The 12,604-nt window shown below is 58.4% G+C and overlaps 1 protein-coding gene across 6 annotated transcripts in view; it reads right to left on the reverse strand.

Annotated features, from left to right (window-relative positions):
* Positions 1-12,604, reverse strand: part of DGKD (diacylglycerol kinase delta) — a 128,246-nt gene that overhangs the window by 21,989 nt on the left and 93,653 nt on the right. For all 6 annotated transcript variants that reach the window (XM_027875288.1, XM_027875292.1, XM_027875289.1 and 3 more), the window contains 8 exons: positions 10,680-10,788; positions 8,637-8,776; positions 6,842-6,926; positions 5,686-5,780; positions 5,476-5,575; positions 5,110-5,383; positions 3,244-3,405; positions 2,093-2,221 (listed from right to left, as the gene is read on the reverse strand). In XM_027875288.1, coding sequence (XP_027731089.1) covers positions 2,093-2,221; positions 3,244-3,405; positions 5,110-5,383; positions 5,476-5,575; positions 5,686-5,780; positions 6,842-6,926; positions 8,637-8,776; positions 10,680-10,788 — 1,094 coding nt within the window. The remainder of the gene's footprint in view (positions 1-2,092; positions 2,222-3,243; positions 3,406-5,109; positions 5,384-5,475; positions 5,576-5,685; positions 5,781-6,841; positions 6,927-8,636; positions 8,777-10,679; positions 10,789-12,604) is intronic.

Genomic DNA, 12,604 nt, shown 5'->3' on the forward strand with positions numbered 1-12,604 from the left:
CAGCTAGTCCTCACACATTCCATAAGCCTGGCTGACTGCTACCAGTTATTTGCAGGGGTGACTGCCTCACACTGCCTGGGTTTTCTAAGGAGGCATTTTCCTGACATGGCACATCTGTGTCTTCCTGCACGTGCTAACTAACCAGGAGGCAGCTGAGGATGAGTGCACGCACATGTGTGTATTCAGCTCTTGTCACCAACCTCAAATGAAACTGGATCAGTTTTCTGGCAAGGGTTGAGCTGGGAAAGAGAAGCCTTTCAGAGACTGCTCTGGCTGCATTTCTGACCCACGACTTCACACTTGGGGCACACGCAAGGGTCCAGATAGAAGACCAGAAATCTGCGTGCCTTTCATGACACCGACAAAGAGCTTGGGGAATGTGTTTCTCTGTTCTAGATCTCACTGAATGCCAACATGATATCTGTTGTCTTTGTAGGAGCAAGTCTCAGAGAACCACATGATTTTAACGCACACGTGTCAATCCCGTCGTGATGCTCCAGCGTGACTCACGGCGTGGCTCATGGCCATCTCTCTGCCGCTTTGTGGTTCTATGGGATGACGCGGATGCGATTCTTTCATCCTTCTTCTTGGTTGACGACGCCTTGTTCTCTAAGTAAGACTATGGCTTCTCTCCACTTGGCGAGGAGACTCACGCCGTCTCCTTTCCCGCAGTCCCCTCCTTCGGCAGATGTTTCGGGTTGATTTGACTCCTTGGAGAAATGAAGAGTCAACGTCTTTGCTTTTCATTGTCTTTTTTGGTTTGAGTTGACAACTTTATGTAAACAGTCAAATCTGAGCTGCTGTGACTGCACGCAGTCATCTCCTCTCCTTTTATCTAATTTTTTCCTTTTCTCTGTTCTAACGGGCAGGCAGAGGCTTCTGAAGGCATTTCCCACGGTACAGGATGCTCCTGGATGCTGACTGCACCCAGAAGCCTCAGACACCCTTCTGGAAAGGAGCACACATTCTGCTCAGGTAGGAGGTCGGCTCCCTTCATCCCAGGTCACGTGCCCCCCCACGCCCACTTCGCACTGATGCTGCGTGCATGGTCCAGCTCCCCTCATGGTGTGTGAACTTGTCACTTCAATGATGAAGACACTGTTTGGACCTTACACCAACTGCAGTCATCTCAGCCTTGGCAGCCCCTGTCTCCTTTTTCTCCTTCTTGAAGAGAAAGGGGCCATATAGGACCAGAGGCCATACTGTATCGTTTACAGTGTCACCGCCTGGTGCCCCACGCTCTGGTGATAGGCATCCACACCTAGAGCCCAGGCAGCTCGGCAGAACCAGTCAGAGTCGACACACGGCCCGGCAGGAGAAAGGCTGGGTCCGGGGGGACCGCCCTTCCTCCCATCCAGGGCGTGGCTTCACCCTTCCAAACGTCTGTCTCGGCGCAGGGCAGAGGAGGCATCTGCTGGCCTTGCCTTCTGACTCCCCGGCTCCCCTGGTGTCCTGGATTAGAATTCTGGGGAGGTGGCCCCTTCCTGAACATGGCGGGCAAAGGGGTTGCCTCAGGACAACTGGACCTGGAGCGGGGCCTCTCCCTTACGCAGTCTTCCCTGGAAAGACCAGCTAGGCATTCCTGACTTTCCTGTGGAAGAACTCAAGGTCCGGTCAGAGTTGTGGCCTCGTGGACCCTGACAGAACCCCTCCGAAGGAGAAAGTGGGCAAGACACATCTCCCCTCAAGAGGCGGTGGAGAAGGCATGAGAAGGAAAAGCTGTCCCAGAGTCCCAGAGTCCCAGGTGGCAGGGAGTGAGCCTGCCCGTGGCCCGTGGCCCAGGAGCTGAGTAAAAGCTGGTTGGCTAACGATTCCCGCCTCCACCGGGCGCCAGCCCCAGAAGACAGTCTTTCCTCAAGGAGGTGCTTTCGCTGCAGTGACAGGTGATCTCAGGAACATTCTGGCTCCAGCTTGGGGCCATCCACACAGAGGGTGGCTCTTCTCCTCTCACATACCTTCAGCCCCAGCTCTCCCCACCCCAGCCGGGAGCAGTCATCCCGCCGGCCCCCTCCTCCCCCAGGCATGCAAACGGCCCCGCTCGGCCGGATGCTGCCCCAGCTCTGAGCCGGCCGTGGCAGACACGCACACTCACTTGGGTACAGAATCTTTGTGTTCAGCATTGGCAAGATGTCGCGGTTTCCCGTCTGGGGAGGGAGCGATGCTGAGCTGCCCAGAGACAAACTTCCTTTGTTAATTAGCTTTTCACAAGGGGATTTGGACACTGGAAGAAATGACAGAAAGAAGAGTGTTAAAAACAGGACAGTGCTGAAAAGCTGCAGGATTTTTTAAAAAACCCCTCTGAGGTTCAGCCCTCAGGGAGGAAGAAAGAAGGCTGTACGTCAGTCACGGGCCGTCACACAGAAGGACAGAGGGAGGAAGGAACAGACTCTGGGCCTGCCGCCCGCCCAGCCCTGGAGGGAGGGACACGCTTGGCGTCAGCAGTGGCGCCGAGGGGGCTTGGTGCATCAGCCCCATTCCATCCTGTCTGGAGACCACAAGCCAGGCTCCCCCCGACTCCCCGCATGGAGCAGCAAAGCAAACTGATGCGCTCTCAGCTCCTGGCGACACTCTGGACGCCCTGAGGAGCTCAGGTGTGGGGACAGGCCTAGCACACCTGATCCTACCCCGCGACGGACCGAGAGCACGCTGGGGATGGCAGGAATCTCCCAAACCACCCCTGTCCTCTCACTGGAGGGACCAGTAATCACCAATAATAAAAGAGCCATATGACAGGCATGTGTGCACATGCCACAGCCTACATACATGTGTGGAACGTCACAGGATCAGGAAGAGCTGGCCCCCCACGGGGGGCTCCGGAGCTCCTGGTGACCCCTGGCCATGTCATGGTTCCAGAGAGCAGGCATGATCCCTGACCTATCCACTGTCTACCTGCCTACCTGGGGGTGGGGCTAGATGAGGGAATGAGGGAACGGGAATGGGAGGTTCTTGTGGGGGGAGGGAGACAAGTCTGGGCACAGAAGGGGCCAGTAAAGGCTCTGACCCCAGGGGACGAGGGGCTCCTGGCAGGACCTTCCTCGGGCGCTCAGGGAGGCTCCAGGGCAGTGGAAAAGGGCAAGCAGAAACTGGCTGGCCACCTTTGGGAGGAGGCCTACGAGGTAGCCTCGGGCCCTCTGTCCAGGCTCAGATAAGGAGCCCAGGCAGGCACGGACACCAGGGCCGTGCACAGAGATGGCCTCACGGTTCCAAAGGCAACAACACCAAAAAGGGAACCAAAGAGGGTACCTTTACGGTGGCTCCTCCCTCGGGAAACGCTGCCATTGCCGCCATGAGATGTCTGCAGAGGGGGCTTGTCCTCTGCCTTGGGTTCTCTGCCTTCGTTGGCAGCAGAGAGCCCCAAGATGAAGCCTTCCTGCTCCTGGGTCTGGGCATTCTGCTCATCGACAGCTGGGGAACAGAAAAGGAAAGGAACAGAGGATGGAGTGAGCCTGGACGTGGACAGCAGAGCCAGCCAACACAACCTGGGGACAGCGTCACTCTGGACAAGGCTGCTGAGACCTCGAGAGAGCCAGACGGCAGTGGAGAAGGAGAGGTTATTTCCATACAGGTAAACATAAGGAGGACACCAACCCAACAGGGCCAGGATCTAGCCAGACGGTGAGACAGCCGAACACTGCCTAGGCATCCTGGGGACCTCAGAAGTGCACAAGTCTGGGCACCCAGAGTGCGGAGGGTGGGCTGGGCCGAGATGAGGAGGCCAAACATGGACGCAAAGCAGAGAAACAGAACAGTAAAGTGATGGGAAAAGAAATGAGGAGGACACGTGGTGAGGGAGATCAGGAAAAGAAGACGGAAGGGTCCGTGTGAGTCTAGAAAGGCCATCCTTCAGGATCTGCCCATCGGCTGCTCTCCAGGCCCTCAGGCAGAGTCTGAAGGGGCCTGGGGCTCTGCTGCTGCCCAGGAGAGGGAAGGGATCTGTCCGAGGTCCTGCAGTGGCTGAACCCAACGCCCTGCCCCTCCCTGGGCTAGCTCGCCATGCACCTCCATCACCTCTTCTGATGCTGACAGGCAGGAAAGAGCAGGTGTTCATGCCTGCCTTTCACAGCAGCAAAGAGGACACGTGACTCGCCTACGGTGCCATGGCCCTCAGCCAAGCAGGGCCCAGAATCCAATCTTCCGCCTACTGGCCTGGCAGAGCAGTCTGGGGCCACCAAAGCAGGGCTGGCAGGAGCTCAGGGGTGCCTAGGCCAACCCTGACCCGAACAGGAGGCCCCTGGGCAGGGGCCTAGCCACCCAGCCACGCTGGCACAACTCAGCTCGTTAGGAAGTTTCCCTGCCACCAAGAATAACTAAAGCCCGGCACGTCCCCAGCCTGGAACTACTGAGGGAAAATCACTTCCCCATCTGTAAGTCAGGGACGATGCTCCCCATGGAGCTGAGGCTCAAGAGGGGACCCCGGGCACTGAATGTGCTCAGCAAACACATACGTGGCAGGGACAGACTGCAGAGGGCAGGGGCAGGGCCTGACCAGGTTGGGAAGCTCCCTGTGCCAAGGCAAGCTGGCACCTCTTCCGCCTTCAGTCAAGAGAGGCTGCCCGAGCCCAAAGGGTCTGAGGGAACTGCCCAGGGTCAAACAGCAGGAAGCATCAGGGACCGGACCAGAGCCCCAGACTTCCTGCCTGGCCATGTTGTGTCTCAGAAGGAAGGTCTGTTTGGGGGCAGCTAGGTGGTGCAGTGGATAGAGCACTGGCCCTGGAGTCAGGAGGACCTGAGTTCAAATCTGGTCTCAGACATATGATACTTACTAACTATTGTGACCCTGGGCAAGTCACTTAACCCTGATTGCCTCACCAAAAAAAAAAAAGAAAAAAAAAAAAAGAAGAGAAGGTCTGTTTGGCCAGGATTCCCCAAATACGGAAAGGCCTTTTTTGGTTTTTGTGGGCTCTCTCAGGATGACCACCTTTGGGTGCCAGGTTGCTGCTGGCATCTCTGGGAGAAGGGGGCTGGGCTACGGTGCCCTCTGCGCACCCACACTTGGAGGAAACAGTCCGCGGTGATAAGCCCTAACGCCTGCCTGGCTTGGGGTCAGCGATCCCTCCCTGGGTCGCCCCCCGGCTTCCTGAGGGTGGGAGGGGGCCCACGACAGGCTACCTTTTTCTGCGTGTTCTATGATCTGGCGAATAGCTTTCTTCAGGCTGTTGGCCCTCAACATGAGCTGCTCCCGAGGCCGGAATATCTGGGGCCGCACCGGGCAGGCCGACGCTAAGGAGCGCTCAGTGGAGGAGGCACAGACTCCGCCAGAGCCGTCGCCATCTTCCATCTCTTCCGCGATGGTGGGAGGGGGGTTGGGCAGGGAGGAGGAGGCTTGGGACTCCTCATTCAGCGTCTTAAGGAGAGAGTCCAGCTTCTCTTTGAGCACAGAGCACTGAAGGAAGGAAGCGGAGCGCCTCAGACCTCGCGGAGGACCCCGTCCCCCTCCCGCTGGCAGCCGCGCACCACACCCTCCGTCGCGCTCACCTTCCTGGCCATGACTTCAGACTCCTCGGAGCCCTCCGTGGCTTTCTCATAGGCCTTCCCCACTCGCGCCACAAAGTCCTTCACGGTTTCACAGAGCACCCTGCGAGGAGGAAGAGCAGAGGCTGTGGGGGGGGGGGGACGAGGCGTGCGGGCCTCCTTCCAGAAGGCCCCCCACCCAGTACTGCCAGCCCGCTGCTCGCGGGCACGTACTTGGCGGAGGAGATGACCACAGAGTGCTGATCCGAAGTCAAGATTTTGGATAAGTGAGCAGCTACTGAGTCTTCATAGAAGAGAATCTGCTGGACCTAGAGTTGCAGAGACACGAGGGAAGGATGAGCAGCCGGGCTTGGGGTGCAGGGCTCCCTGGGAAGCGCTGGCCTTGGCTCAGCTAAAACACCAGCGGCTGAGAGACGGAGGCCCAGGGTGGCAGGTTGTCTCTCCGAGCCTCAGTTTCCTCAACTGGAAAGTGGAGCTGACCCTGAGGGCTGCCCTGCCCACCGTGGAGGGCTGCTCTGCCACGGGAAAGCAGCGTCAGGACGAGACCGGCCAACCATCAGGGGCTCCCCCACAAGAAGGCAGCACGTTCCTCGGCACGCCCAGGGCCCAGGCCTGCCGCTTGCTCTCCTGGCTCTACGATGGGCGATCCTGGGCTTCGCAGCCAGGCCTTGCCCCCCCAGTCCTCTTCCTGGGCCTCTCCGCCCAACCAGGCAGCACCCGCCTTGCTCCACTGCCCAGAGCCCGTGGGGCACTGATCCCCATTCAGCCCTAAGTATTTCTCCAAAGCCGGGGCTCCGTGGGGTCCCCAGAGCTGTCCCGAGCCATGCTGCCCCTGAAGCTGCCAGCCAAGGGCTGAGTGATGGCGAGGACGGACAACCGGCGTGAGCCAGGCGGTGCCTGGGCTGGGCCTCGCGGGGACGTAGCAGAGGCGAGTGCGGTCAGCTGGGGCAGCAGCATGCAAGGAGGCGGGAGTGGATGGAGTGCACGCCCACCCCAACGAGAAGCCCAATGGCACCAAAGGGCAGGGTCCGGGTTCCAGAGCAGTGGCCCCAGGACAGAAGGATGATGGAAGGCGCGGTCCCAACCACTGACTGCCTGTAGGCTAGCGGCTGCACCCCACCTGCCTTCCAGAGCTCAAGATTCCCTGCCCCTAGCCTGACCACCTCAAAGCTTTGGGAAAACAAACACGTCAGCACTTCCCACCAAAGGCTGGTCCCCTACAGGAGGACAGAGGGATGGCACAATGAAAGTGATATTTCAAGATGGCGGCCCTGGGGAGGGAAGGGCGATCAGCCAGGCGGCCATTGGAGGAGCTCCATGGGAGGGGCCGAAGGGCTGAACTACAGGGAGAGAAGAGGGAGGCTGCTACCTCCGAGTCCTCACTGAAGTCTTCTGTCACCGTGGAGGACGACGCTTGCCGACGGAGCTTCGTTTCGTACACCATGATGCTCCACCTGGGCATGGGAAACCACCAGTTACCATCATGATCTGCTGGGGCAGGAAGGGAGAGCCCCAGGGCCGACAACAGTGACCCCTTCCCATAGGCACCTGGCCGGGCTCTAGCTCTCTGTCCCTTAAACAAAGGAGAGCAAAGGGACTTCCTGAAAGGCAGGCGGTGTAGGCTGGACGCACAGACCTTCAGGGCTCATCCTACAGATGGGGAAACTGAGGCTCCCCCTTGAGCCTCCCAGAGGGCCCTCAGCTCCTGGCCCAGCTGGTGCAAGGGCCTCCCCAGAGCATCCCTAGAGGGGGCCCCCGCCGCCCATTTGCTCTGGCACAGTTCTCAAAGGAAAGTCTTTCCTGACATTCAGCCTAAACCTGAGTCTCTGTGAGTCCCCAGGGGTATGGGCTCTTCCAGAAGCATCTGTCTCCAGACACGTGAGCTCCGAGCCACCCCCTGGTCTGCTAGGCAAGGCCTTAAAAATGGAGAAGTGAAAATACCGCCCTCGACCGCACCAGCGAAGGGGGCACGCCCCCGGCCACCAGCCCGTACCATTGAGTCCTTTGGCTATCCGGCCTCCTTACGCTGTCTCCTGTGCTCAGTGGCTCCTGAGTCACCTTGGCGTGGGCCCCTCCATCCTCCAGAACAGAGGGCAACCCACCCCTGCCCTTCTCACCCTGGCAATCTGTGTCCCTGTCCTTCCTGCAAAAAGAACCACTGTGGAGAAACTCTCTGGGTCTGCAGGAAGAGAGCACGATCCCTGACGGTCCTGCCGTCACCCTGACTCTGGTGCTTGACTGACGTCTTTGATGGCGTCAATAATATAAAGGTTTAGTTACAGAGAGACGAGGCTTTCAAAACTGGGCTGCGACCTGACCCAGGGGTGTGTGACCAGCAGAAGCTGAAAAGACGGGGAGCAGCCTGCCCCTCAGGGTGGCCTCGCTTGGAACAGCTCTCAGCCGCTCCCCCTCCTAGGGGCATCCCCGAGCACAGGCCGAGCACACAGCAGGTGCCCCTGGGGGAACTTCCACCCGTGTCCCATCCTCTGTCCCCTCGATCGCCCGGTGGCCAGGGCAGGCAATGTACAGAGGCGAGAACCAGTGAGTAAACGTCCTGCATGCCTCCTTTTTGTTATGGGTGGGGCAGAGCGAGGAGCACAGCTGAGCAGAGCAGGCAGGGGCTTTTCCCCCAACCCGCATCATCCTGCCAAAGGCACCTCCCCGGGGTCCACAACCTCAGTCCATCCCTGGCACTGTCCCACATCCCCCCGAGCCCAAAGGGGAGCAGTCTGGTCGCTCCTGCCTCTGCAGGCCTGTCCACCCTCTGTGTGTACCTCCGTTAGCTCTCTGTGGACCCCCTGCCCCGCAGACCCCCCTAGCTGCCCACAGGACGTCCCTATGATGCCTGTCTGCCCGTGTTCTTCCTCTCCTCACCACTTCCAGGCTGACCCTTCCTTCCTCTTTACCTCATCCTCTCTCCTGCACACGGGAGTGCACGTACATCACGCACACACAAATGAGCACGGACGAGGGGAGGGGAGGGGAGGCTCAGGTTTGTTCACGCTGGACGCGTGTGATCACAGAGGATTAGAGTTGCCCACAAGGGTCCTCTGTGAAGAAGCATGGCCCAGGGCAGGCGGGCCCCTCAAGGCCCAGCTCTGGCCGCTGGGCCCTGGCTTTCGAGCCAGGGGATTCAGGGGTCCCTCTGAGCTTCCCCCACTCACCGGTCCAGCATTTTGGTGCTGGCTCTCTCCAGCTTCTCCAAAATCTGGGGGAGCTGGGTGTCATCGTCACAGGCGGAGCCCCAGCCCAGCACGCGAGCCAGGTCGTTTCCTGTACCAAGAGGCAACACTCCCAGCTGACACTGTAAGAAACAAGACACGCGTCAGCCGCCACACCGACCACCACCAGGAGGAGACGAGCCCCCCGAGCACCCGCCCAGCCCACCAGGGCGGCTGGTCACTGAGAAGCTGAGTGGGGGGCAGGCTTCTGCCTCTCAGGCCACAGCTTTGGCAGCAGCGGCGATCTTTCCATGTCCCAGGTGAGGCTGGTTTCACGGTCTCTGCAAAGTCCTCTCACACCTGGCCTCCCCTTTCTCTCAAAAGTGTGACCTGACCTCTCGTCTGGACCCTTCTTAGCAGCTGGGCACACCGCCGCAATGGCCTCCCATGTGGTCCCTGGCCCTTCCCTCCTCTTCTCTCCAATCCACCTTAATGAAGTCACTCCCCTGCTCATATGCAGCCTGATAAAGAGATGCCAGAGGCCCTGGATTCAAATCCAGCCTCCTCTGCCTACCACCTGGGTCATTCAGAGCCTATCGCTCAATGTTTCGGAGCCTCAGTTTCCTCATCTACTATATTAAGAGCTCAGATGGGGGTGCCTTTAATAGTCATCCCGCATCATGTGACAAAGGCATGCAAGGCCCCTCACAACCTGAGCCAGACACGCGCTCCTTCCTCATCCCTCTTCTAAGTTCCTGTCTTTGGCTTCTTTGAATCCCACCTGCCATGCACACAGTAGGCACTTAATAAAAGCTGGTTGATCAGTTGATTTCTCTGGTCATCAAGGCTACAAGGGGAATGTCTGTGACGCCTTTGTCGGCACTCCCTTGGCTTATGGCTCTCAGCCTCCTCTGAATGGCCTGGCTTTCTCTCTGGGGCCCTCCCGGGGAGCTGATCACCCACGGCCTTGCACCAGGCTCCTGTGCTCACAGGTAGGAGATGCCACCTCCTTCCTCCTACCTCCTGGCAAGGCTCAATGACAAGCCACTGAATGAAAGGGCAGACTCTTCCCCATGGGATGAGTCGAGTGTATTTCCTGACTTTCACCACCAGGGGGCAGTGCATGGCTCGCTGGGGCAGGTCCACTTTCCCCTTATTCCATGGCTTTCTCCTCATAGTGCTAAGCTATTCTGGGAGTTTGGCCCATGCCTCTGTCTGCCAAGCCTGGAAATCTGGCTGAGGACACATTTCAGGGAGCTTCCTTCTCTGCCTCTGCAAGGGCCCGAGAAAGTGGGGTCTGTGGGGAACAAGGAAGATGCCTGGAAGGGGCATCCTAAACACACAGGAGAAATCCAATGGACGGGCACAGTGCCAGAGACCCCGAGCTCCTGGGGATTCTAGAGGCCACGATTCCAATCCCCCCACTGTAGAGTTGAGGAAACTCCAGGGGCCCAAGAGGATGGATCAATGGCCTGTCCAGGGTCACAAGAGCAGGGATAAAGGGGGCAGGGGAATCAGTAATGATTTCCTTCCCTGCTAAAATACGCTTGTGAAAGGCAATGACATTTCCCAGGAGCTTTTCTGGCACCGTGCTTGGGTGTATTTCTTTCCCTGCCCCACAAGACGATGGCCCTGAACCTCCAGCGTCCAGCTTCCTGTCCTTTCCTGTCCTCTCTAATCCCTGGTCATCATCAGAGCCTTTCACTTCACCCCTAATTTACTCCTGACAGCCAGGGTTCTTAACCTGGAAACTCATTTCAAAAATATTTTGATAACGGTACTTCAATACAACTATTTTATGCATTTAAAAGGGGGAGAGGAATAAGCAGTGAAGCACCTCCTATGCACGAAGTGCTTTACAAATATCATTTCATTTAAACACTGGCATTTGTTCTGAGCAGCCGTCCCGAGGCTCCACCAGACTGCCCAAGCAGGCCATGACATCCAAAAGGTGGCGACCTCATGATCTAGAAGAGTCAGGCCCAGCCCCGTCTGGGCTTTGAGGCTGGGCTGCTGCCCTGCTCGCCGACGTGGCAGGGGACATACCTGCTTGTGAAGATTGAGGCTGTCAATCTCAGAGAGGACCCATCCGACACTGCCATCCCCACCACACACCAGAATCCGAAACGTGTCAAACTTCTGGAATAAACGTAAACTGTGGGGAAAAAGAAAACCCACCGTCACCAGACTTTGGTTAGTCTGGGTCATACACACCCTGCCTTCCCTGGTGGCAAGACGGAGCTCTCAGGAAGGCTGAAGTCTGGAGCTTTCCTCTTAGCTGATGCCCGCCGTGCCTGCTACCTGCCCCGATACCCCTGGTGTGCACACCGTGCCCGCTGCCTGCCATGATTCTCCTGGTGCGTTCACCATGCCCACTGCCTGCCCCGACCCCCCTGGTGTGCACACTGTGCCCGCTGCCTGGCCCGACCCCCCTGGTGCGCACTGTGCCCGCTGCCTGGCCCGACCCCCCCTGGTGTGCACACTGTGCCAGCCCCGACCCCCCTGGTGTGCACACTGTGCCAGCCCCGACCCCCCGGTGCACCTGCTGTACCCGCTGCCTGCCCTGACCCCCCATGTGCACACACTGTACCCGCTGCCTGCCCTGATATCCCTGGGGCACTCCTCTGGGGAGGAGACCAGAACAAAGCGGCCATCTCAGTGCCTGCGCCACCTTCAGCACGGCTTTAGTCGCTGCTCAGATGTCAGAGACAAGGGAGCCAGGCATCCTCCTAGACAGAGCCTGCTGGTAAGGGAGGGCTCCCTAACAGACCGGGGCCCCCAGCACTCATGGGAGCCGTCCCACCAGGGGGGCCTGGGCTCTAAGATAAAGAGGACTTAGACAGCTCTTCCCTAAGGCTAACAAAGCACTCTGCTCCCAGGCAGCCCAGGTACTGACTTCCCTTACACAGACAGCTCGGAAGGGTCTGAGGGGTGTGGACACAGCTCTTCTGCACAGTGCCTGCCCCAAATGGGGGTGGCCCCTAAAGGGTCTCTGAGTCCCACCACGGGACGACCCCTGGGCCCTGCTGTGGGGACCTTGGCCCTCTCCCCAACGCAGACAACTGCCCCATGACACTGGCTCCCGTCTGGATGCCTGCTTTGGGAAGATGGGGTCAGCATGCTCTTAGGAATGACGTTCCTGCAGAAAGGAGTAAACTGAGGTCAAACCAAACCAAACGTTGCCAGAGTCAGCAAAGCCTTGGGAGGGGCACAAGGTGTTCCTGGCCCAGGCTGGGTTTGGCAGCCATCAGACAGGAGAGTGCCCTGGCTGTGTCACGGTGTCACATTACCGGGGACTCGGCTTCCCCCAGCCACAGAATCCTCGATGACTTAAGGTCAACTCCACAGTCAGAGAACAGGTTTGGCAGGGACATTTGCAAACCAAGTATCCTGCCAGGGCTCCTTTCAGTACTGGACCTGGGCCTTCTAAAAGGCTCCATATCACATCAAGCTTCCTCTCAAGGGGAGAGAAGGCAGCTGGCGTCAAAGACAGAAGCCCCCGGCGTGGCCTACAGACGTCACCACGGACAGACATTAAACCAGAAAGGAAGAACAGAAGACACGGACCAGACCTCTCTTGTCTGAGCATCTGGGAAGGGTCTGGGGAAGCAGGACTAGCCGCGGACACAGCTCCCATCTCCTGCCCATGTCCACATCTGCATCCGTGGGTGAACAAGGATACTTTAGATTTACTCCCAGCTGAGGGGGAAGAAGGGAGAGGAGGGGAAAGAAGAAAGGAAAGAATGAGAGATAAAGGGAAGAAGATAAAGAGAAAGATGGGGAGAGAAAGAGAGGGAGAAAAAGAGAAGGATGGGGAGTGAGAGGGAGAGGAAGAGAAGGATGGGGAGAGGAAGAGAAGGATGGGGAGAGAAAGACGGAGAGGGAGAGGGAGAGTTAGAGAAGGATGGGGAGAGAAAGAGGGAAAGGGAGAGGAAGAGAAGGATGGGGAGAGAAAGAGAAGGATGGGGAGA

This window comes from Vombatus ursinus, unplaced genomic scaffold (genome assembly GCF_900497805.2).
Source record: "Vombatus ursinus unplaced genomic scaffold, bare-nosed wombat genome assembly UNPS02014808.1, whole genome shotgun sequence".
Lineage (NCBI taxonomy): Eukaryota > Metazoa > Chordata > Mammalia > Diprotodontia > Vombatidae > Vombatus > Vombatus ursinus.